Source organism: Petaurus breviceps, unplaced genomic scaffold (genome assembly GCF_028583685.1).
Source record: "Petaurus breviceps papuanus isolate PSGF00001 unplaced genomic scaffold, PetGlider_PUasm1.0 208, whole genome shotgun sequence".
NCBI lineage: Eukaryota > Metazoa > Chordata > Mammalia > Diprotodontia > Petauridae > Petaurus > Petaurus breviceps.
The window spans coordinates 8,682,487-8,708,329 of NW_027185852.1; the positions used below are offsets into that span (position 1 = coordinate 8,682,487).

Below are 25,843 nucleotides of genomic sequence, written 5' to 3' on the forward strand. Positions count from 1 at the left end.
GAAAGCACCAGCACCCCAGGGCAAACCCTCATCAGTGCAGCCCCGGACTACTGCTGGTCTCACTCACTGCCAGTGCACTCCAGCTGTCAGTGGTTTTCCTAAAGGTCAGCTATCACCATGTCACCTTGTTACTCAGTGAACTCCAGAGGCTGTCCACAAGCCCACCCTCTGACCACCCCCATCCCTCCCATAAAGGAGCAGGTGGGGCTGGGGGAATGGTTTGTTTCCCAGTTGTAGGAGCTGTGGAGCAGGAGTGCAGGGCTGCCTGCACACCGACTCTGGTGAGGCGAGAGTGGGAACTGAGGGCTGCCTGCACTGGGCCTCTGGGGCAGAAGCCAGGAGCTGTGGCTCCTCAGGGAGGAGGAGGAGCCCAGGATTTGGCATTCAGCCCCCGGGCGAAATAAGGCCTGTGCCGCCAGGATGGAACCAGAGGGTGGGTGGGAGATGTTAATGCCAATTCTGACATAAATTGCCTATGTAATGTGCACGAATGATCTTGGGGTCCTGAATGTAATGGCAGGGGAATCTGAAACTCTTCCCTGCCCCTTAATGGGACTCATTTGGAACCCAACAGGAGGGGCTTGACTGGGGAGAGGTTTGTTTTTCAGTCATGCCCACACCTTTTGTTACTTTTTAAATAGACAGTGGGTCACAAGGGTTGTGATGTCTTCTGATCCTGAAGAAGTGTGTGTATGTATAATATGTATGTGTATATGTATAATATGTATGTGTGTGTATGTATAATGTGTGTGTGTGTGTGTGTGTGTGTGTGTAGGCTCTGAGGCTCACTTATGGGTACTGCCCCAGTTTTGAAAACCCAGATGTTGGTGCTTCTTTTGTTGGTAACTATGCATATATGCAACGGTCAGACAGCTAGAAGCCCTGTCTGTTTGTCTGTTGAATTAAGTTATTTTCTCTGTCTGTATTTCTTGTCTGCTTGTAATTTCTGTTTGTATTTTCTCTGAAGTTCAGGGTGCTGACTTTTTCCCCTGAACTAAGTAAATGATATATATGTTTGATTAAAGTAAGACTGTTAACCCTTTTTGAGTTGCTTTCCTTTAAAAAAAAAAGCAGATCAAAGAACCTGTGCTAGCAGCTGCCCTGGGTATACTGGGGTGCTTGCTGTTACAGGGGGTCATCTGGGCTCAGCAGGAAGGGGAAAGGCTAGGCCTAGGGGGCAGGGTCTGGGAATCTGGAAGTCACAGAGGCAGGGAGTGTGGAAAGACAAGGTGTATATGCATAAACAGGGAGAAGAGATAAACTCAGGATGGAGTTTTGTGACAAAGAAAACCAGCACAGGAGGAATGATGGAAGGAGGTGGTGCTGGAGCTGTGTCCTGAAGGACTCTAGGAGGCAAAAGGGGGTAAGCAAAGGCTAAGGAGGGGCTTTGTGGTGCCAAATGGAGAAGCCCGCTGCATGGCTGGGGAAAAGAGCCAGGACAAAGGGTCCTGAGGGAGAAACAGAGCAGAGGGTGAGGAGCAAGGCCCCCCTTTTCCTCTGAGATGTGGCTCAGATGCCACCTTCTTCATGACCCCCGAACTGGGATCAGTCACTCCACTGAGAGGGGAGTGCCCTCCTTCCCAGTTTCGTGTGTGTGCACGTGCAGAGACAATGGGCACACACGTACACCTTCATTAATTCTCTACTTGGGCTATGTCTTTTAATATGAATCTGATATCTCTCCCACTAGAACCCAACAGCTCATTGACAATAGGGGCCCTTTCATTCATGGTCCTGCTGCAAGACAGGCATTTTCATGCAGAGTTTACAAATGAGAAACCTGGGCTCAAGACTGAAAAAAAGCTGCCATGGTCGCAGGCTAAGCAGTGTACACAGTGGGGTGAACACCACACACTTCCCTGTCACCACCCGGTTGCGCAGGGCTGTAGCATCATCCAGCCACAATGGAGCCCCCAACTTTATCACCTCACAAACCCCTTTCTTTAATCCCTTATTGTAGCAGCAAGCACCCCAAGCGTCCTCAGGGTTTGCTGCCACCACAGGTTCTTGGATCTGCTTTGATAAAGGAAAGCAACTCAAAATGGGTTAACAAGCTTACTTTAATCAGTCAGACCATATATCGTTTACCTTGTTCAGGGGAAAAAGGTCAGCACCCTGAACTTCAAAGTATACAGGCAGAATTATCAAGATAGAAACAGATCAAGTAGACAGCTTTCCAAACTGTCCAACCATTACATCCATACCCAATCAACATCTGGGTTTCAACATCTGGGTTTTTCAAAGGGGGGGGGGGGCTCCAGACAACGGCTTCCCAGAATCCATATCAAATCACAGAACACTTCTCAAAGTGAGCCCCCAAAACAAAGCCTCACATCAGGGCATATATAGCCTTCTCCTGGCTCAGAGAATGTAACAACCTTATTGACCCACTGGCCAATCAAAAAGTATCTACTGAAAAACAAGCCTCCCACCCCAGGCTTCAGGTGCACTTTAGCCTAGGGGCAGGGAAGATCTTCCAAATTTGCATTCCCATTACACTTATACACACTGACCCTTTTCCCTCAGGTTACTCTCCTAATCAGCAATGGCCAATGCCCCTCCATGGGCTTACCACCTTGAAGGCCAGCTCACATCTGACCCCATCCAAGCTGTCCAACTTCCCAATCTGACTCTTCCTCTGCCAGGTTGGTTCCATTTCCACACACTGTCTGGGCAAAGGGATTGCCCTCCCTTCCTTCTGTCCTGTCTGGGATACAGCTATTTTATCAATCACAAGGTTCTCTTTCCTCTCTCCCCTCATGCAGGTCCTTGGCATTCTTCAGGCTATGAAGGACACAAACCTCACATCAGCCCTGGACATCTGTTGTGGATTATAACCAGCAATGGTCAAAATAACATCACACTGTCCACTCTGACAAATGAGACAGTTTCTGGTGTTAAAGGTTTTACAGAGGCAAAACATTTATGCTTTCCTTAACATCTTCCACAATGCCTGGGACAACAACATGCACCCTTGATGGGTGCTCGGGAAGCATTTGCTGAGTGGCATCAGGATGCCCGAATGACCAAAGTCAGGCCACGTTCAGCCTAAGAGGAAACTTTGACTTCTTCATCTGAGGGCACTTTGAGAATGAGTTCAAGTGCCCATTTCAATGCACACTTACCTCTAGCTGCTTTCACATTAAACCTTAATCTTCTGAGGGCTTCTTCTGTATCAAAGCTGCATTTTACCAATTCATAGAGGGCCTGAAAAAATAAAAAGAAGCAATAATAGTTCAAGCTATAATTGCTGAGTGACCGTGAAGAGCCAACCTGGGCCCAAATACTCCATCTTGCATGGAGGAGTAAGGCCCCCTCGATGTGCATGTCGTGCTAGCCCCCAAATCCTCACAGACAGAAAGTTACAGGAGCCAGGACTCAGCTGTTTCTCTGTGTCTTCGTCTTTATCTCGATATACTCTTGGCTTTTTCACCCCGAGGATTCCCTCTTCAACCTGCCTTGCCTTTAGCTTTTCCCAGGTGGGGCACCTGCCTTCTCCTCCCCCCGCTCAGCACTATCTTCCCCCATGAAAACTTAAGCTTCTGGAAAGCAGGATGATCTCCTTTCTGCTTGTATCTGTATCCCTAGAATTCAGTACAGCGAGCGGCTGTACTGGAAGAGGAAGCCCTTGTAAAAGGGCTCATGTCACCCTGAGTAAGAAGGTCCAAGACTTTCTGCAGGCCTTTGGAATCACAAATGATACCTGATATAACTACTGTTTATCATCATTACATTCCTTCAGATCACTCAAAAATCAGTCCCGCAAGACCTTCAATGCTGAGCAGCCTCTGCCATGGGCCATTGCCTAGACACAAATGGTTTAGTTTATGAAGTTTTCTCCATGCTTGTTTCTTCCAGGACCATTTCCGACTTTTCTAGAAAATGCAGTGGGGCTCCACTGTTCATGCCAGCATAAAGGGAGGGCATTAAAACTTGGATAGACCATGGGAATAGGGGATCTGGGGCCAGAAAGGAACTCAGAGGTCAGGTCATTTAGGGGAATCTCTCCACTTTATACATGAATAACTGAAACCTGGGACAGTGAGGTGGAACAGCAGTTAAGAAGCTCCCTGAGCTCAAATTCGGCCTCTGACCCTAGTTGTGTGGTTCTGGGCAAGTCACTTAACCCTGCTGGACTCAGTTTCCTCTTCTGTAAAATGATCTAGAGAAAAACATGGCAAACCACCACTCTGGTATCTGCCAAGAGAACTCCAAATGGAGTCACGAAGAGCTGGACACAACTGAAAAATGACTGAACAAGTGAAAACTGAAGCCCAGAGATGGCAAGTAATTGGTTCAAGGTAATACAATGCATTAGCTGTTGAGCTAAATTCGAACCCAGGGCCCTGGACTCCAAATGAAGCAGCTTTATGGCAGACCTCTGCCCCACTGTCTTCTTGATGTTTGCTACCCACTTTGATCTCTAAGTGTTCTTGAATGGACTTTGCTTCTTTGGATCACTGGATGGAAGATGTTTTTAAACTGGTTTTCCTCTGCTTTTCACTGCCTTGACACGTTTCCTTGTTTCTACTCAAAAGGTGGGAACCCTATGGTGTGTACTCGGTGTCAGGACTGTCTTTGTCTGCCACATCTTTCAAATAGGCTGGTGAATTAGGTATTTGTTGCTTGATGTGGTTTTTAGGCTCTTTTGATTTCTTCCTTATAAAAACTGATTTATATCCTTTAAGCTCTCATGTAAAATTGTTGCAAAATTACATCTCTTCCTTTTCTGTCTTTGATACCTGGTCACCTGAAGAGCTGTTTTAACTGCACACCACATCTTTTTTCTTCTTCGTTCCTTTAATTTTTTTAAAGCACGTTTTTCTCTTTTGTTCTTACATTTCCCAGCTCTCCTTAAGTTCTCATCCTCCAGCCTTTTCCAGAAGAATATAAAAAAAGAGAAGAGAATAAAAAAAATCCGCAAACCTGCAATGATCTGCACTCATGGATCCAACCTTTGCAAAGGAATAAGGAAAGCTTTCTCTCATTCTCCTATGGGGCCAAGATTGAGTTTTGAATGTTTTTGATTATTGTGTTCTTTCTAATTATATTACTGTGGTCACTGTGTCAATTATCTTGGCTGTTGACTTTGCTTCACATCATGTAAATCTTCCAAGGCTTCTTTGTGTTCATTATCTTCATTGTTTCTTACAGCACGATTCCCTTCTCTGCATTCATGTATCACAATTTGTTTACCCATTTCCCAAGTGACTGATGCCAACTCTGTTCCTAGTTCTTTGCTACCATGAAAAGGGTTGCTATAAATATCCTGGTGTCTATAAAATCCTGTTTTTTTTATCAATAACTTCACTGGGTTATATGCCAGCATTGGAATCTCTGGGACAAAGGACATGGACATTTTAGTCACTTATTATTTATATGACTACAAATTACTTTCTTTCCAAAATTACTATATCAATTCACAATCAATGTCAATTAGCCAACAAGTATTTATTAAGAAGCCGTGCTATGCAAATTGGGGAAATGACTGAACAAAGAGTGAAATGATCTTATTAGAGCTTATATTCTAATGGGGGTGACCCCAAGTACATAAAATATATACAGTCTAAGTATAATGTTAATAAATGCATATCTATACAAAGTAGTCAAACACGAGATAGTTTTGGAAGGAGCATGCTGGAGGATCAGTGAAGGATTCATGCAGAAGATGGTATATGAGTTGTGTCTTAAAGGAAAGGAGGAACTCCATGAGGAAGAGACAAAGAGGAAGCCCATTGTAGCTGAGGAAAGCCAGGACAAAGGCCCAGAGGCAGGAGATGGACGGTCATGACTGGGGACCAGAGAGAAGGCCAGTGTGACTGGATGGCAAAGTAGATAAGGGGGCGTAATCTCCCTTGAGGATGGAAAGGCATGTTGGAGCCAGGTTGTACAGGCCTTTAAAAGGTAAACAGAAGAGACTTTATTTTGTGTTAGAGGGCACAGGTAGCTACTGAAGTCAATTGAGCAGGGGAGTCACACAGGACAATCTATGTTGCAAGTCAATGGTTTGGTGGCTGAGCATAGGATGGGCTGGAAAGAGGTAAGAGGGAAGAGAGGGAAGCTAGTGAAGAGGCAACAGGTAAGGAGAGAGAGGACTCTGACGGGAGAGACACGGAGCACTTCTTCCAATACAGACAGAGGCAAGGTCACTTGCTCAGGGGCACACGGCCAACAAGGGTCCGAGGCTTACTGTCTACAGCATCTTTTGTGTCTTGGCTATGAAAGCATTTGTGATGTGGAAGCGTGAGGCATCTGTTTGGGATCCATCCTTCCTTACTTCTGAAACCTGTTTTCCCACGTGTTTCTCACTGAACTTGACTATTTGCACCTTCATATCAGTCGTCCAACATCCAAGTACATGCTGATTTACATTTCCATTTTCAGTGAATGATGCTGGTACACACACGGCAATCATCTGAATGGCTGTCTTTTTGCCAATTCTTTTCACGAGTCCTCAAGTGTAAGACAATCAGATGTCCAATGGACTGGTGCTTCTTGTTGCCTTTGGATGCACGATACAGCCAAGCCTGCTATTTCTCTGCATCTCCAGGGAGAACCTGTGAATTTCCTTCCGTCTTTTGTGGGGTTTCCTTTAGGGTCAGAATGTCAGGATAGACACAAGGAAGGTCCCCCAACAATGAGTGTGTCCATTTGTTAGACCCTGTATAGGGAGCCCACGCAGAGAACACCAAAAGCTAAATGTCATTGAGACTGCTGTGTTGCCATTGGTGAAACAGCCAGAGTGGTCTGCCTAAGACCCACGGGGCTCATGGGACCCTCCACCAATTGTCTTTGTCCACAGATTGCCATAGCCAAGAAGCTGGTCTGGGGGTGCTGAGTCTCAACCTGCTTCCAAGGATGTTATCTACACTTCAAAGTAGGATGGCCTCAATCAGAAGGTCACAGGAGGTAAAAATGGGGTCACAAAGAGACAGAAGTGACTCAAACGGCTCCACAACAAGAACCACGGGAGATCACACCTAGGACAGAAGTCTGCAGACAGACCTCTGGTCCCAGAGCACTGTATATGAAAGGACAGAGACTAGACAGCGACAGAGAACAGGAGTCATGACATGAAGAAGCAAACGAGGCCTTGAGGGCATTAGAAACATGGCGGAACAGGCCCTGGGACCAGAACTCAGCTTTTTAAAGAACAGGAAAGGCTAAAAAGTGGGTAGTAATAGCAGCAGTTACAGCTGGGTCAGCTTCTCTGAGGGAATCCAGGAGCCAGAGAGGGAGAGGGGTACAGAATGCGTCGCAACAAAGCTGCTGCATCCCAAATGGCATGACGGAAACAAGCAATGAAAACTTGGGTTATCTGGATGGCTGCTGGAAGTCTTCCTGACAACAATGAAGCAGGTTGCCTCCTTAATGATACACTTCACTCTTCAAAAGTCAGAGGAGCCAACGGACTCAAGACCTGATCATCGCCAAAAGAAGGAACTAGGTAACAGGGCAGAAGAGACTGGAACCTTGGCAACAAAGGATAATTTCAGCTCAGCCTTTGTGTCTAGGCGAGAGAAAAGCTGGGCACATATGGAGCATGAGGTTCTTGGAGAAAAGTTTCCAAAGAGTCCAAAGAAAAGACAAGGCATGATCCAATGGATGAGAATTCTACAGAAGACAGGCAGGGCTGGAAGGGTGGGCTGCTCTCCAGAATAAAACCGTGAGTCAGAAAGAGAGACAATTCCACTGAACTACTGTGTCAGGAGAAACAATTACGTTTCTAGGCAAGGAGGAACTGTCTCAAAGCCTGATATAGGGAACTCATCCAAAAATTTTAAAAGGACATCCATAGAAAAAAGAGACACAAAATAGGCAATGAGCTACACACACACACACACACACATACATTCCCAACAAAACTAGACAACTTACTAGACTAAATCCTAATTGGGAAATTCAAGAAAAAAATATCACAGTGAGTCATTTTTCCAACCCAGGTCAGCCTAGGGAAATAGAAAAACTCTCCCTTGCTTCTTCTGTCCAAAGTTATCAGTGATCTCTTAGTTGCCTCTTCTCAATCCTCATGCTCCTGGACCTCTCAGAAGCCTCAGACACCATTATTATCCTCTTCTTTTGGACATTCTTTTGTCTCTAGGTTTGGGTATGTACCTCTCTCCAGGGTCTCCTGAGAGTCTCCTTTGTTAGACCCTTTTCTACCTGGTGATCTCATCAGCTCCCATGGAGTAAATTACTTTCTCTACACTAATAATTCTCAAATCTCCCCTTCTCTGCCCCAAACTCCCTGCTGACCTTCCACCTCCCATTTCTAATCTCCTTTCAGACACCTCAAATGGAACATCCAGCTGACATTCTAAACCCCTGATGCCTAACTAAAATGGGACTCAGTAGCTTCCCCCTCATCTGCTGTTACTGCAGAGGGCACCACCATCCTCCTCGTCCCTCAGACTCACACCTTAGAAGTCCTCCTGAACCTACTCTTCCTCAGCCCCCACAGACCCCTTGCTTTCAAAAGCTCTGCCCCTTCTCTCCTCTGATGCTATCCCATTTGGTGCAGGCCCTCATCACTCCCTCCCCAGACTACTGCACTGGCTACGGGGGGTCTGCCTGTCTTGGTCTCTCCCTACTTGGTCCATCCTCCTTTCAGCCATTAACTTGACTTTCCTAAAGCTCAGGTCTCACTGTGTCACCACTGTAATCAACAGACCCTCGCAGTTCTTGTACCTCCAGATCAAAGACAAAACGCTCTGCTGGGCCTTCAGATCCTTTCATCATCTGGCCCCCTTCTTCCTAACGTTCCATCTACTCTACAATATCAGTGACCCCAATCTTCTGCCTGTCCCACAAACTGCACTCTCCATCTATCGGCTCTGAGTATCTTCTTTGGCTGCCCCCCTGTACCTAAAATGCTTTCCCTCCTCCTCACCACTCACCTCCTGGCTTCTTGCTATTAATTATTTCCTGCTTACAGTTCATATGTTGCTGTCTGAATGGTGTCTGTCCCATTAGACGGAGGGCTCCCTGAGAGCAGGGACTGTCTTTGACTTTTTCTGTATTCCCAGAGCTTATCAGCATGCCTGGCACAATGCAGGTGCTTAATAAATGTTTGTTGACAGAGAGGAAGAGAGGTCTTGGATACTGGAGACAGGATCTGGCCACGAGTGAACATTTCAGCTTGGGGAGGGCTGGGAATCAGGGCAAGAAGGGGCCCCACATCCAGTAGAGAGAGGCTTAAACTTGTACAAATGGCAGCGCTCTTGCTGATTCCCCAGATCCAGGGCAGACTGAAGAAGGCACACGTGCTGAGGGTGGCGCTCCAGGGTGAGAAAAGTCAGTGGCCAGAAATCCCAGACCAAAGGGCAGCCTGTGGTCCTGTTATTGTCAACAAGGAAAGAAGAATGGGAAAAGAAGGGAAGAGGAAAACACTGAGGAGCAAAGGAAGAGGGCAGGTACGGGGCGAGCTAGCAGAAACCCACACAGAACAAGGAGGGAAGGGTGGGGGAGCGGCCGACACCTGAGCGGGCCAAAGGAGGGAGCACACAGGCACAGATGCACCCAGAAGAATGGGCAGAGAAAGACATCTCACTCAACAGAGAAATAAGAAAGCACAGGGAGAAGATGGAATTAGAGGAAGGGGAGATTAAACAGAACAGACTCTAAGTAAGTATGTACAAAAGTACTGACAGCTCTTGTGGTGGTGAAGAATTAGGAACCAAGGAGGGCCCATCACCTGGGGAAGGGTCGAACAGGCTATGGCACGACCATGTGACCGACACTTCCATGCTGACAGAATGATGGAAGGGACGGAGAGGTCTGGCATGAATTGAGGCGGTGCAGGGAGCAGGAACAGGAGGAAAGTGTAGACTGGCCACAGAGCTGTGAAGACAACCGGGAAGATCCAGGAGCTCTGTGTGGGCGCCCGCCGTGCTCCACAGAGGCAGGCGCAGAGGGCACAGGGGACCTTGGGGGCATGCCCAGTGTGGAATAATAGCTTTTGCTTGACTATGCATGTTTGCAACAGGGGTTTGAGTTTGTGTTTTCAGCTGGGAAGAGGCTGTTTTTTGCTGACAACAAAGCATTTAAGAAGGTAGCTGCTACTCAGCACTATTCTGCTTCTATTCCGAATAAACAGGGCAAACTGGAAGCTGATGAGGAGACTGAGAAAGCACCTGGCTACCTGCAGATGACCTGCACCACAGAATCTCGAGAGATCATGGAGAAACAGAGGCACAAAGAGGACTAGGAGGGAACAGAGACGAAGGCCCACGGCAAGGCCAGCGAGCTGGACGATGGCTCCCGGTAATGCTCGAGCTGATCATCACAGAAGGTGATGCCAAGGACCAGCTCAGCTTCGTCAAGGCCTGCTCAGGCCAGCGTCAGCTTATTTCCTTCTGTGACAGGGGTGGCAAATATAGGTTATTAAAGAGGAAAATGCTGGAGGAACAGATCTCCTTGACTTGAGCAAAGCACTAACACAGTCCCCTTTGACCCAGTAATCTCGACAGTGATCATATACAAAAATACAAAAAATACTTTCAGTTACAAACAGAAGTCTAATATATATGTGTGTATATGGACAGACATATGTATACACATACAAAACATACATATATGTGTATGTGTATATGTACACATGTGTGCATGCTTACATGTGGATATATATGTATGTGTGTGTACATATGTAAGTAAGCTATGTATAAAGCACTTAGTCTGAAGTTTGACTGCATTAAGAATGATTCAAGTATGACTCACAAGAGCCAAATAATTTAGAGAGTAAACGTGATTACCTGGAGAACATAGTGTATGAACTCCAGCACCTGAATTTGAGATCAGTGCCACGTCATAAGCAACAGTGGATGTTGTGCACCCTATTGGTCTGAGCCCTGCTTTTACTGCTTGGCAGGTAAAACTCCCTTTAACATGAAGATCACAACAAGAGCTGGACTTGCCCCCTGACTGACACCACCTGCATGTCTAATGCACGTCACTGCCTTCCCACCTAAGCTATCAATCATCTCAGTGGCGGAGTCATCAGCTCAAGGGGAGATCATTCCCACCAGGCAGTCCGAGGGCGACGGCTCCAGCTCTCGGCCCCGTACGAGCGCTGTCTGAGTCTATGACTACTGCACACTTAAACAAAGACCGAGAAGACAAAATTACATCTACAAGCTGGCAGGAAGACTTCATTAGTCAGCAGTCATCCACGTACCTGCTCATTGTCTTTTATGTGACAACCTTCAGGAATTGCTTCTACCCCTTTCTCATCTCCTGTTCGTCTGGATGCTTCATTAAGAAATTCAATCACTTTATCTTCCAACAAGTAATCAGGGTTCCACAGAAGCTGGTCATCATTTTCATATACTAAAGCAGTGAGACATAAAACAGAAAAACAAATGATTCTCAGAAAAATGAAGCAGTGATGGATTCTGACACCAACCTCACACTGTGACACATACTCCCGATTCCCAAGGCTAGTTTGGGATCAATGCATTAGAAGGAGGGCTGGCCCACTTCAGGACTGCTTTGGCCCCCATCCTGGCCATCTATATCCTCAGTAGTCACATAGGAAGTTGGAAAGTTCTTTCAAGTCTAAGCATGGCCCTCCTTTATGCCAATTCTGCCAACTCTTCTCCACCATTCTTTCACCTCACAAGTCCCCCCTCCCCCATCAGTGACCTTTCCCATTGCAAAAATGATGAAAAAACATTCAACAAAATAATTTAAAACATCGCTGGAGCCCAAGTTGGACTCATCCAAGGTAGTCCGGTATCCTGACTCTCAGCTTCCTGTCACCCATTTTTCCTCTATCCTTTCCAGTCTTAAGGGCTAAGTATCTGCATCCTCTGTCACTGGTTTTCATTATCAAGCCATTTGCTTCTAGGCAATGGCCTAAGCACCAGTTTCCCACTGAATCCTATAGGCAATGACTTGCCTTTTTGTGTCCACGTCATTTTCTAAATGTCTTACTCGTGTAGAACGACCTTCCTTTGCATAGCTCCCAAATGAGATTCTTTTTCTCCTTAAAATGTAACTCTAGGGCTGTTTCCTCAAGGAAACTCCCCACTGACCTCTACTGGTTTTCTAAACCTTCTAGGACAATCTCGAGGGCACTCCTACATGTAGCTATCTCATTGTTATCCACAAAGTTGTTTTTGCTTTCGTGCCCAACTGAAATCAGTGACTATAGCTGCTCTTTAACACCTTATAAACAAGCCAGTATTTTATAAAGTCCACATGATGTATAATAAAAACAACAAACAACCACGTGGTTATTAATGAAGATGATGATCGGGTGACTGAACTTCACCAAGGGCCACTACTATCCCATAGAGTGACTACCTTCCCATAGTGCCTTCCTGGCTCCAGGAATTTCAAATTATTTTTACTTTTGATTGTCTACTAAATGTAATTGATATTTTAAAAACGTCAAAAGAGCTGACGCTTCCCAAAAGAATAAGACATCAAAACCCCGATGAGGAAGACAGTAATATCCCTAAGAAGGAATCTATTGTCTGGCTCCCCTTGTAACCGATGCTCTCTACCTGGGGGCTCTCAAGCCAGGGGGAGTCTGACTGTAAACTGAGCTGGTCCAGTGTGTGAAGTGAATTCATCTGAATTGTGGAGGGAGTTTCTCTCACTCTGGGAAGCACATTATTATTCTTAAGTGTTTTTAATTGAATTGAATTTAACAGACATTTATTAAGCACCACATCTCTGGCTGTGTGTGCTAAGTATCTGAGAATACAAAGGCAGAAAGCATCTGGTCCTCACTCTACTGGCAAGGAAAAACACGTACAAGTGAAGGAAATACAAACTACCTGGGGTTGGGCAGGAGAGTATTAACAAGTGAGGGGATCAGAAGCCTCCGTTAGGAAACAACCTGACCTACGCCTTGAAGAAAGCCAGGAGCTCCCAGAGGGGGCCTAAAGGCCTGACCTGAAGCCAGTATCTGTGTTCAAACCTCACTCTTGAATGTGTGACCCTGCACAAGAAACATTCTCAGTCTCCATTTCCTCACTTGTAAAACAGCACCAGAGCAGTACCTTCCACCAGAGAGCTGTCGTGAGGGTCACGTGAGACAGATGTGCCAAGTCCTTTGCACAACTTACAGTGATACCTATGTGCTGACTGTCATCACTGCTGCTGTGAGGACGATCTGGAAATGGAATGGGCAGCAGCAAGCGGGCAGGCCCTCTGGGCTGGAGTGTGACCGAGCGAGTGAAGGTTATATGCCATTTGTTTGGGGGGACAGGGCTTAAATGCCAGAAAAGGGAGCCCAAGGAAGCGTCAGAGCTGGAGCTGTGCTTGAGGAGTACTGGTCTGGCTATGAGGAGGGGAGAGACTCTGGAAGAAATCTGGGACCCAAGATGGCGAGAACACCGACTGCCATCTCCCATTCCTCTGACTGGGCGGCAGCGGAACGTGTCTCGGTCTCAAGGCAATGCTCATTGCGCATTTTTTCTTAGGGATTTTATCACCTTCCTCATTGGTGTCTTGATGGCAGCATCTTCTTGTAAGTGCCAGTTATTTTGATAAAGCATCTCCCCAGTTTAGCTTAATTTGAACTCTGAGCTATAAAACTAAAAACTGACTCTCTGGGGACAAACCTTCTCATGTGTCTGAGAGTCAATAACGCACTTCTCAAAACTCATCACAGAAAATCAGCACCCATGGTTTTTTCACTCTGGCTGAACCTGTAAGAATTTGTACTCTGATACCCTACAGCTGGAAAATCCTGTCCCTCTCATGCCATGATAAGGCACTGGAAATGACAACGTGAGTGAGGGGGTGCTGAGTGATGGCTCTGATTAGCTGGCTGAAAGCTGACTCTCCAGTAGACTGACTGCATCTCACTGTTTAAATATTGCAACACTACAGTCTAGGGATGATTTAAGGCTCTTTCGACAGTAGTAATGACTAACCAGGAATTTCTTCTTTACCTCTGACTTCAAAAGTTAGAACCAAACATCTACATAAGATGCTGCACTAGGTATCCAGTACTGATGTTCATTTCTTCTATTCAAATCTGCAGGATCTCATGCCCAACCATAGTTCAGTAACCACTAACTTGGATTTACTTTGTAGAGATTTTTGAACCTATTTCTATGTGTACATGTTGTTTCAAGAAGCCAGGAAGAGTCCACTTGTAACAGAATGCTGTTAAGAGTAAGATTCTTAAGATATAAAGGAAAATAATTTTGATGAGGAAGAAAGGAGGGAATTGGCCAACAAGAACAATGCAGATATGAAGAACTCATCAAATAACTTAAGATTTACAGTGGACACAAGGCCAGGTAACAGGATAAAAGAAAGGCATAGCATAGTTAATAAAAACACCAGGAATATTAAGGATGAGGACTGGAAGAAAGCCAAGGACAATCGAGTAGTTTTTAAAGCAATATTGGGAGAAAAGGGGAGTATGAAAGAAGAGACAGAACTGCTGCTTTGGCAGAGTAACACAGCAAGACAGAAATATATCGCTACTTAACTTGTTTATTCTTTGCCAAAGAGACGAGCAACGAACGCCATCCTGGTACAGAGCCTTGGTGTGAAACTCCAACAGAAACGGATCGCTGCAGCCACAGCCGCAGACTGACTTAGAAAACCACACACTGACTTGAGCTGTGTACTGTATTTTACTATTTTAATGTTTCCCAATTACCTTTTAATCTGCTCTGGGCTGCCCCTGAGTTTGTCACCTGGAAAGTGGAAAGAACAATAGACTGGGAGTTTAAATCTGCCAGGGAACCCTGGCAGCTGGGTGAGCCTGGGGAGGAAACCCACAGCCCCAGAGTCGTCAGCTGCTGCAGAATTCTCATCTGTCCAGTGGGAAGAACAGCAGTCATCTCACAGGGATGTGAGAGAATCAAGTGAGATCAGTTATGTCAAAGGGCTTATGCCGCCTGCTTTTCCACCAGAGAAAGCAAGTACCCTAAGGGCAGAGCCCTGGGTTGGCCTCCTTACAATCCAGTAAAATATCTTTCACAGGGAAGGTGCTTAAAAATATTTACTGAACTGACCTGCTCAATGATCTTTTGGAGCAGAAAAATATAGAACACATGTAGTTAAAAGGGAAATGAAAGAGAAATAGGAAGAATATTAACCACAAGCTTAACTAACCAGACTGAGGTTGGGTCAACATGCTCAGATGAATGATATTCTAGGGTACTAAGGCCCAGTCAGTGATCTTTCAAAAATAACAGAGAATAGCAGAGTGTTGCAGGGGGAAAAAAGAGTGTCAACTGTTGTTTGAATTTTGGAACAGGGAAAAGAAGGAATCAGTGAATGATGGGACAGTGAGTGTGACTTCAACTCTTGGCAAAATTCTAGCAAGCATTAGTAAAGGGAAGGGTAGAGAACATTTAGGAAAGGGAAGGTGTAATCCTAAGGAACCAGCAAAGCTTCATGGGGAAGTCAAGGGACAAAGAATTAATTTACCTGGCTATTAGCAAAGTAAAAATACCCATTAGGTCTTGTGGGATAGATGAATGAACACTGACAAGTAGGTGGATCCGAAATTAGCTGAGTCTAAGGATCCAAAGAGTAACCGTTAATGGCTTTGAAAGCTGTTTGGCAGTTTCAGGGGTCCAAACTCGAAACTGTGCTATACTGGGCATGTTCATCAATGACGTGACTAAAACTATGGATGGCAAGCTTATCAAATTTGCAACGCACACTTGGGAAGGTCAGCTAACAAACTGATCAAAGAATCAATTAAAAAAAATCTCAATAGACTAGGATCACAGGCTTAATTTAATATAATTAAATTCAAAGAGACATTGCCAAGGCTTCCACTCAAATCTCAAGAATCCCCTTTACAAGTACAAGATGGGGGATATACAGCTAAAGGAGCCCTTTATTGGAAAAAGATCTGGGGGTTTCAGTGGACTACCTGCCCACTCAGCAGGAGTCAACAGCACGACATGGCAGCCCCAAAGGGTAATGTGCTCTCCTTCAGGAGACAAGAAGACAGACATAGGCTCTACAACTAGGAAAGCAACGGATTCACTGCATGGACCTCCTCTGGTCAGGACACATTTCAGAAAGATGACTGAGAACTCAAGGGTCTGTCTTAAAGAAAGGCACCCAGAATGAGACCATGCAACATGATAACATGGGAAGGTACTAGAAGAAAAGATGGGGGAAGGAAAACAGGAAAAAGTGATGTGGAAATGTGCAAAGACAAGTGACCACCTCAGGCTATCCCCCCAACCCCCACAGAGGCCTTCAGACAAGGCAGGGGCGGGGCAATCACCTGTTAGTTAGGCTGCAGAGGAGAAGCTGGACTAAATGACCCCAGACCCCCCAACCAAATCTGAAATTCCATAATTCCATGACATCTAATTTACTCTTAATATTTACTAGGCAACACCACATCTACACCACTGTACTGGTCCTATTTCAGAGGCTATAAAAAAAAGCTTCCTTAGCTACAAACTTTTCTGAAATGTGCATTTATAGCATCCTTCAAAAATCACTGTGTGTGCACACCCTCAACAGGAACTAATCTCCAAGAAAATATGTTAAATGAAACAAAGTTATTGGGAACTGTTAGTTCTGTAGGAATGAAATTGTAAAGAAGTAAATAGCTGTTTTACAAATTCATGGTGGAATTTGGTTATAAAATGCAGTTACTGTGAAATAACAGGATAGGATCACGTAGGCATAAAATGTCAAACAGTTTAGAAACAAGGAAATACCATCACAAAGCAAACACGTACATATTCACTGGAAACTACAGAAGTGCATATTTAACAAATTCTAAGGTGGATTATGAGCCCTCGTGTGGCATTTGGATAGAAACTGGCCTTGGGGTTACAAAGAACTGAGATCAGTCCCTGCTTCTGACACCACACAAGCTGCATACAACTGTGGGCAAGTCCTCTGACCTCTCAAAGGACCAGGTAACCTTCTCTAAGCTATGGATTTTCTTCAGTGAATGGAGTTTTCCACAATGGGAGCTGCGAAGAGCAATAAAATCAGAGGTCCAGATGGAAAAACAAATGAAACAAACCTAAAAAAGCTGATAATTGTAACAATAAAAAGAATAATAATGAAACTATTTGGAGATTTGCAACAGTTTCCATGCCCTTTCCAATAACTCCGTGACATTGTCATTTTGGGGAAACTGAGAGTGAACAAGTTTAAGTGCTTTGTCCTTGATCATATGAATAAGACACATCAGAGTGAGAATCAGACTTCTCAAACCAGGTAGAACCCTTCGACTGAATGAAAGAAGCCCAAAGATACAAAACAAGAGTAAAAACATTTTCTATCTTTTGACCCAATGATTTCACTGGGGATTATAGAAAGAACCCTCCTCCATCCGATCAATTAATCAAGTACTTAAAATATATACATTTTTTAAACCCAAAAGAAACACTCCAAATCAACGGAAGAAATGGATAAACTCTACAGAATCCAACCGAGATAAAAACCCATGTATATTTACACATTAACAAAGACTAAAAAGAATATGAATAGTTTAATATCTACAAGGCTGCTTTAAGTTCAAAGGGAAAAAAAGCTATTTTAGAAATCCAGAACCACGTTAGAAATTTAGATTAAATTACCGAAGATTTAAAATTTTTATCTTTTCAAAACAACATTGAATTATGACAAATATTAAGATACTGGATAATCAGAAATCAACTGTGCTCTATGGGGTCTCATTTCTGAACTATAAGAATTCTGTAATCTGCTTACTACTGAGGTTATAAAATTGAAGCAATGTTTACACCTAACACATGAAATCTCTACACACACACAATAATAAAAACTCAAACTCTACAAAAAGTCTAAAAAAGGAATAGCTAATTAAATGAGGGTGAGCAGTTAACTGCACATCCTACAAAACTGATGTGGTAAAAATATACAAAGTCTGGTAAATCTTAGAGAACCAGAGAATTTTCAAGCTAGAAATGACCTTGGGGTTTGAAGTCTGCCTGTACCTCCATTTCCTCTTCTGTAAAATGGGGCTAACAAGTATCCCTCAGAACACTGCTCTGAGGATCCAAAGTGCCCATTATCAGCTGTTACGATCTAGCTCAACCCTCAGAGAGGCTTAGAATGTCTATTTAACAGAACACCTACATCAATGTGCCAACATACAGCACCGTTATGGAAGCACCGACTGCTTTAACAGCACACTAACAGCTGGCAGATTTCAGGCGAGATGGTAAACTTCCAAGAAAGACTAAGGAGGGCCCCCTTGCAATCTGCAAGCAGCCTGTGTGGTCGGAGCACCACACTCTCCCGGGGAATGGCTGCTTTATGACCAGCGATTTAATCTGACTAAGATGTGGACATGACAAAACCCAGGCAGCCTGCCCAAGGTGGCTTCACAACCTATGGCCAGAAAGCCAGTCAGTCAGGGCCAGAGCTACCTTCTTTACAGGTGATAAGAAAAGTTAACAGCTTTGAGATGGTTCATTAAGGCTGTGAAACTCCCCTAAGCAGCTGAACATCCTCATCTGTCCTGACCCTTTTCACACTAAAACTTGTCAATTGACCAGATTGCTAAATCAATTTCTGTGGGGAATGCTGCAGGAGACAGTGAGAGGGAAGGTGAGTGTTACAGGGGAGGCAGGAGACAGAGGCAGCTGTGTCCTGGCAAATACAGCCACAGGGCTGCTGGGGACTCCCCCAAAGTGGGCCAATTAATGCTGCTAATATTGTTCCATAACAGCAGGAATCTCTGCTAGGGGAACATCAAGAATTCTATAAAGATCTTGAGATGAAACCATGACCAGGAAGCAAAAGAATATTGAAAATCCAATATCATCCTATGCTCACAGTTTCAAAATATTCTGTCATGCTTATGGCAATATAAACATCTCTCATCAGTTAATTCCTGCAACATCCAATACTTCTAACTAGCTAATAAGACTCTAATGGGTTTGATTTTTATTTCTTTATAGAAAACTTTTTTGCAAAAAAATAAACTGTTTCCACTGAAATGAATATATTTGGAATCTAAATTACAAAATAAAAATGTATTTTCACTGCAATTTAAATTTCAAGGAAGAAAAAGAGATGGTTAGAAAACTTGTTTCATCCTTTTCTTAATCCTATAGGCAAAGATGAAAAACAGCGAATTATTACTTACTTACCAGAATAATTCAGTTACATTTTGTAAGTCAACAACAATTAATTTAGGAGACTGCCCTAGTCCCATCTGATTTCACATATACCAGAAAATAGTTTAAATCTTTTCAAAAGTAACTTTATCCACAAACTTACTTTGCTATTCATGCTGTGACTCACCTTTTTCATTCTCTTTGTATTTACAAATGCCAACTGGAATTTCAGCTTGAAATACGGAACCCACCATAATTTCCTATTTTCAAAAAAGAACAAAGTCTTAGTGTTATATCCAGCAGCTCATATTTAACCAGCTTCTTGGGTAACTGATTCCTGTTTCTGATGCTATAAAATGTGGATAAAACTACTATTTCATACACACACATACACACACACACACAAACACACATTCTCTCTCTCCCCTCAGAGGCATATTGTGAGAATTAATGAGTTAATAAGAGTTAAGTGCTTACAGATGATTGGGTAAAAACATTAGGAATAATGAGGTGAGGGTAAGTCAAGGGATTATTTACAAATAATGTGCAATTTTCAATGGGCAATTAAAATAAGTGTAAATGTAATGTCAATAAAAATTGATAATATTTTATTGTTGACAAATTCCTGCAAAACTATGAAAATCCAGTATCACAAATTTAACTAAAAAAATACTACACTTGGGGGTTGGGGGTAGATAAAAGAAACAGACCGAAGATACATAATGATGATACATGTAATCATCAATGAACAAAGGAGAACTTGAAAATTTATAAGCAGTGGTCTTTTCTGCAACACTTAGTTATGTCTGCTGGCAGACTTCATTCAAAGAAATGCCAAGAACCTTGTGCTACAACTGGTTTAAGAGAAACAGACATTAAGAGCACACTTAATTCTATCCTTTGCAGGCTCTAACTGCAGAACTTTACAGAGACATGGGGACAGTCAATACAAACAGTGAGTTGGGGCTAGGATTTTACTGAAGGAAGACAACAGGCTGAGCTGCTTTTTGGAAATTGCACAGTTCTTTTAATGAGCCCAAACTGTGTCCTGAGACAAAGACCTAGTATTCGTGTTGATGCTGTGAGACACAGAACACTGCAGGCTCCGAAGAAATAAAAATGAGTATCCCCCAAAGAGTAACAGCAAGGTGCCAAGTGGGTGTGAATAAACCATAACGCATCACAAACACGGAATCGCGAGGGGATGGGGTGGAAAAGCTGTCATTCCAGACAAAGAAGAAGAGGGTCTGGTCACATAGTGAGAGCCCCCGAAGCACGGCCAGTCTTCAAGCTAAGCTGCTATCTTTGTGAAAGCTCCCAGGGTGCTGGGGAGAGCCTCTGTGGCAAATGCACAGGGAGCCTCACTGGATGGATGAGCCATAGGAAGTGTTGGAATGCATGGGACCACAGAGCTATGTGAATATCGGCACACACACGATAATCCCACCTGCCAGGCAGGGCGTCTGTCCTACTAAAGCTTAGATTGAGTTCAAGTACAAGGAATTAGAAGGGGCTAAGCATTTTAAGACCGTGGGAAAGGATGGAAACGACTTCATTTCTGTATCTTTCTTAATTAAAGTAGATGGGAGGCTGCAGGCTCAGGTCTGAAAGTGGCCTGCTGATCAGAGGCCAGGGGCATGACCACGTGTCCTCTCCCCAGCCAAGGGAGCACTTCATCTCGACTTCCCTCCAGCCAGTAACTTGCTTTGCTGTGCCAGAGCTTCTCGTGTCTCCCAACAGAACAGGGACTTGGACGCCCTGAAGAACACCAGTATCTGGCAATGGCCACAGCGGGTATTTAGTAATACCTTAACAGAAATTAAGAGCTGAATGAAGCCTATAATCCATTCAGACTGGCTTTTGTCCAGGCCACCTGTAGTTTCCAACAGGTGGAGGTTGACTGTGGGGTTTCTAGACTTTTTTTATTTTCTCCCAAAGTCTACCTGTCATAACCACCATCATAAATGCCAGTGTCTCTCCACTGCACTCACCAGCTCACCAGCATACCGCTGAAAATCTTTTTTTTTTCTTTTTTGCTTTTTGGAGGGCAACTGGGGTTAAGTGACTTGCCCAAGGTCATACGGCTAGTTTTTGTGTTAAGTTCTGAGGCCGAATTTGAACTCAGGTCCTCCTGACTCCAGGGCCGGTTCTCTCTTCACTGTGCCACCTAGCTGCCCTGAAAATCATTTTTTTTAACCTAGCAATTTAGTGTAATTTCAGAAGAGTGTGTCTATCTATACACACAAACACACACTTCCATACAAAGAATTCTCACTGGATACCTACTTTTGAGAAATCTTGTAGAAATACCTTTCTAGAATGCACTTAGAGAATTAACAAAAAAGACATGGTGGTCACAAAGAGTCAGCATAGCTTCATCAAGTCTGATCGAGGTCAGACTAAAGTTATATCCTTTGTTGGTAGGCTTATTAAACTGGTAGAGATGGGGATGAAGAAGGGGTATATTAGCACAGTATTTGACAAGGTGGACCATGCAATTCTTGTGGAAAGGAGAAAGATCGGGACTAAAAGAGAGTGTAGTCAGCTGGATCTGGCCTTGCTTGAATGACAAGACTCAGGGAGACATCACTAATAGTTCAGGGTCACCTTGGCGGGTCTCTAGTGGAGGTCTGGGGGAGGGGGGCTGATGGTTAGCCCTCTGCTAGTCCACATCTGAACCCATGACCCGGAGAAAAGAAGAGACTGTATCTTTATCAAATCTGCAGCCAACCCAAAGCTAGGAAGGGCAGCTATCACTCTGATCGTGATCCAAAAAGATCCTGATGGACGAGTGGGAGTTATTAATCTGAAGTCCATAAACTTGCTTCATAAAAACATTCTGAGGATTCCATTTTAAAACAATTGGTCTCCTTTGCGATCCTATGTATTTTAAAACTTGATTCTGAGAAGAGGCCCGAAGGTTTCTTCACTGGTCTGCCAAAGGGGACAACACAAAAGGTATCTTAGGCTGGAGCACTGAGCTGAATTCCCTAATTTAAGAGAGATAGAAGTGTAAAATCTCACGCTGGAGTTAAAAAAAAAAACTGACGTCCTAAGTACAAGCTGGACAAGGTTTCATCAGACAAAAGTTCTTCTGAGATTGACTTGGCAGGGGTGTGGGTGTTCAGTGTTTGTAGACTAAAATCTCAGGATGATTCAACAGTGTAAAGCCAGGCAAGAAAGCTTAAAAACATACGAGATCCACGAACTTTTCTTTTTAAAGGTGAAGCTCAAGGGACAGCTCTGTCATGTCTGAACAGGTGGGCTGGTGTCATCTAGGGAGGGGCACACCAGGTGACAAACAGCTACTTGTAGATGCTTACTGGCTCAAGGAACTGGAACATTTAGGGCAGAGCACAAGATGGCCATGTTCAATGATATGAAAGATATCATGGGGAAGAAGGCTTACTTGTGCAGTTTGGCCCCAGTGGCTACAACAAGGAAAAGGCACGGCTCATTGTAGAGAGGTAGACTGAGGTTTGATATAAGAAAAATCCTGCTACCCAGAGTGAGGACTCGTTGCCCAGGGAACAGGCTGTAGGACAGGGCATTATGCCTTCACTGGGGGCATTCCCTGGAGCGAGGCCTCCTTTCTGGGCAGGGCTTGGAGCAGGTGGTCATTAGGATCACTTGTAGCTCTGAATCAACATGAGGATTTCATACAAAGGTACGAGACGCCTCTGCCCTGCCTCCAACAGATGTCTGTCTTTAGTATGGAATCCCCAGTTGCCCTGCGGCTCACAACTGAACCTTCTCTTCAAAATTCCCAAGACAGGGTCACTTGTGGCAGAGGAAGCCCAGGAGTATCTGTCCACTCTGGTGATCCTCTGGGCAGGCTTGAGGGGGTCTGAAGAGTCTCAGATGATCTCCAATTTTCAGCAACAAGGGATGACCTGACCGGCTGTGGGATTCTTATAAGTATCCCAGAGGCTCCTGGACCAAACTACACTGAACATCCAACTGAAAACATACAGGAAGATCAGGATTTCCTGGGCCTGAACTAAATCCGTAGGTCTGCTAGATAGATGAAGACTGTCTGTCTGATCCTGACCAAATCCGAGTGACTGGGGAATACTGTGGCTTAAAAGCCATTCAATTTGCTGCATTTGGCTACCTAGTCATTGGAAAACAATGAAAACTTGTGCAATGAAGGTGAAAAAGCACCATTTTTTTTCAAACTACCTTTACCACAAAAATCACTTATTCACTTTGATATCTTTTGATTTATGGGTTCAGTCCTAAACCTTGTTCTCCCTACAACCAACTTACGTTATAAATCTCATTCAAATGAAAAAAATCAACGTATTTTTAAAACAAGGGAGAGAGAAGGAAGGTGTGTCCATCGGTTAAGTGACACTGTTAAAGGCTCTTCTTTATTGATACCATATAAATGTGCCACAAAATGTTCCTGTTTAAAGTTTCTCATACTTGGTCTGGTCCTTCAACCTAAGGGACAAATGTCCCGTCTTCTATTTGGGTTCAAGAAAACAGCTCCACAAGCACAGTAACCTGGAGAGCACAGGGGGCAGGGAGTGGCACTGAGGGTCAAGCACTGAACCTGGAGCTGGGAGACCCAAGTTCAAATCCAGCCTCAGACAATTCCTGGCCACCTGGCTCTGGGCAAGTCATGTGCTTGCCTCAGGATCCTCAACTGTAAAACGGGGCTAACAGCAGCATTCACCTCCCAGGACTGTGGTAAAATCAAGTGAGAGAATGTTTGTTTACAGTGGTGCTCTGCACAGTGCTGGCACCTAGTGGCTGCTCTCCATTTATCCCCTTCCCTCCCCCTCACCACCTGATCCTGGCCGAGTGGCTGAACTATTGTGCCTCAGTTTCCCCATCTGTAAGGTGGGGATGACAGCTGCACTTAGGTCCCAGGGCTGCTGTGAGGATCAGAAGGAATCATCTCTGTCCAGCACTTAGGACAGAGTCTGGCACATTACTGTGACTGCTAGCTGAGACAGAAGCTCACGGAGTCAATGCTATGACCTAGCAGGTAAGAGGTGAAGGGCCCATCATACTCTGCCCTGGTCACACCAAACCCGGAGCCACGCATTCACTTCTGGGCATTATCGATGACAGACATCCATAAACCACAGCGTCCAAAGGAAGGCCACCAGGATGGTGAAGGGCCTTGAATCCATGACATGTGACAATGGGATGAAGGAACTAGGATATTTAGCCCAGAGAAGAGAAGTGAACCAAGGGAGCTCTCATGTGGAAGAAGGATAAGATAATTCTATCCGGCAACAGAGGGCAGAGCCCAAGGCTGGAAACTGCAGAGAAGCAGACTGAAGCTTGAGGTGAACAGAAACGCACCAGCAGCAAGAGCTTGCCAAAGTGGGATGGGCTGCCCTGAGCGATGGGGAGTAGTCTGGCTACGGGGTAGACTGGACGACCACAGGGGTCCCTCCTATGTCCTGACAGTTGCACCTCTTGGAGACAGTCCCTAACCACAAGAGTCCTATAATACGCTTCGTGGGAGTTTTGTTAAACATTTTCGGTATTTTTCCCCATGAAATTGGGCCTATACCAGAAAAATCTGTGCTGTCTCCTCCTCCTCATGCATACTATGTCATATAAAGTCCCTACATTGTCACCATTTATTTCTTTTAAAATTTGTTATCTGAAATCTGCCATCTTGAGTACAGGCCAAGGAGGCTCCAAGGTGAACACTGGGGCATGTATGTTGCATGGGGTCACTTTTACATCTAAAGCAACACCACAGAAAAAGGTCTTTTTATGGGAAGAGCAATGAAATCGCTGAAAATTAGAGACATTCTAGAACTGAGTTTTATTAATGCAGATATTCTGATAAAGTCATGATTGTGATCTGCTATGGGATTTGATAAATCTGCTTTTACAAGTGTGAGCTGAGCTACCTTTTTCCAGTCTTCTGATGGAATATAGTCTTCGTCTTCTTCAGATTCCTCTTCTATTTCACTGTCTAGAACACATAACAAAACATCAATATTGTTCAACAAGACTGAGGGGCACTTAGCTAATGGTCCTTGGAGCCACAGTTCCAGGTAATCTATCACAGGAAAAATAAGCCAGAAACAGTCTCATTTTTCAAACATAACAGTCTTCATTAACAAACTAGAAACAAAGAACCACTCATCAGCCTGGATCATCACTCACACACTATGGGCGTGTCTCAGCATCTTCATCTGGAAAGAGATGCAGGACTAGGTGACCAGCTGAGGTCCCTTCTGGTTCAAAATCAGCTGGTCTTCTACACGGAATTTCACCAGCCTTCCGGCTGCCAAAGCACCCTCTTCCCCTCCAATCTGCATCCTCCTTGATATCTCCCTGCCATGATGGTGGCCCTTGTGGGTCCTCCCTTCCAGGACCTAGAATGCCACTGCACCCACCAGAGGAGCTTCATATATAGTGAGCAGGTGACTCAGTAAGCGAGGCTGCTTCCAACCATGTCCTGGAGGGTTCTCTCCCTGAGGTGGAAGCCACTCCATCCTGCCCCTGCCTCACTTGGGTGCCAAAGCCCTCCCCACTCATGTCAGTCTCATGTTTTCTCTTCTCACTGCCTGATCTCCCTTTCCCATTTCTGAGCATGTCCACACACCGCCAGTGCTGGGACTGCAGTGGCCAGGAGGCCCCTTCTCATCCCCAAACGGCTCATTTCCTTGTAGCACCTGCCCCCTGTACCAGCTGTCCTCACGCAGAATCAAGAGGACACTGTTCTCACCTAGGTTTCCTCAGTACTTCGCAAGGGGCTTTGAAAGCAGCAGGAACTTAAGTGTTTTGTTGTACTGAACTGAACTAGAAGAGTGAAATACAAT

The 25,843-nt window shown here is 44.6% G+C and overlaps 2 protein-coding genes across 4 annotated transcripts in view; one reads left to right on the forward strand and one right to left on the reverse strand.

Annotated features, from left to right (window-relative positions):
- Positions 1-3,117, forward strand: part of SLC35D1 (solute carrier family 35 member D1) — a 76,955-nt gene extending 73,838 nt beyond the window's left edge. Inside the window, exon 12 of the mRNA XM_069093393.1 lies at positions 2,766-3,117. Within this exon, the coding sequence (XP_068949494.1) occupies positions 2,766-2,790 (25 nt within the window). The 3' untranslated portion in view covers positions 2,791-3,117. The remainder of the gene's footprint in view (positions 1-2,765) is intronic.
- The window catches only part of MIER1 (MIER1 transcriptional regulator), a 65,655-nt gene that overhangs the window by 14,116 nt on the left and 25,696 nt on the right, over positions 1-25,843 (reverse strand). For all 3 annotated transcript variants that reach the window (XM_069093389.1, XM_069093391.1, XM_069093390.1), the window contains 4 exons: positions 24,926-24,990; positions 19,231-19,303; positions 11,174-11,325; positions 3,126-3,207 (listed from right to left, as the gene is read on the reverse strand). In XM_069093389.1, the coding sequence (XP_068949490.1) occupies positions 3,126-3,207; positions 11,174-11,325; positions 19,231-19,303; positions 24,926-24,990 (372 nt within the window). The remainder of the gene's footprint in view (positions 1-3,125; positions 3,208-11,173; positions 11,326-19,230; positions 19,304-24,925; positions 24,991-25,843) is intronic.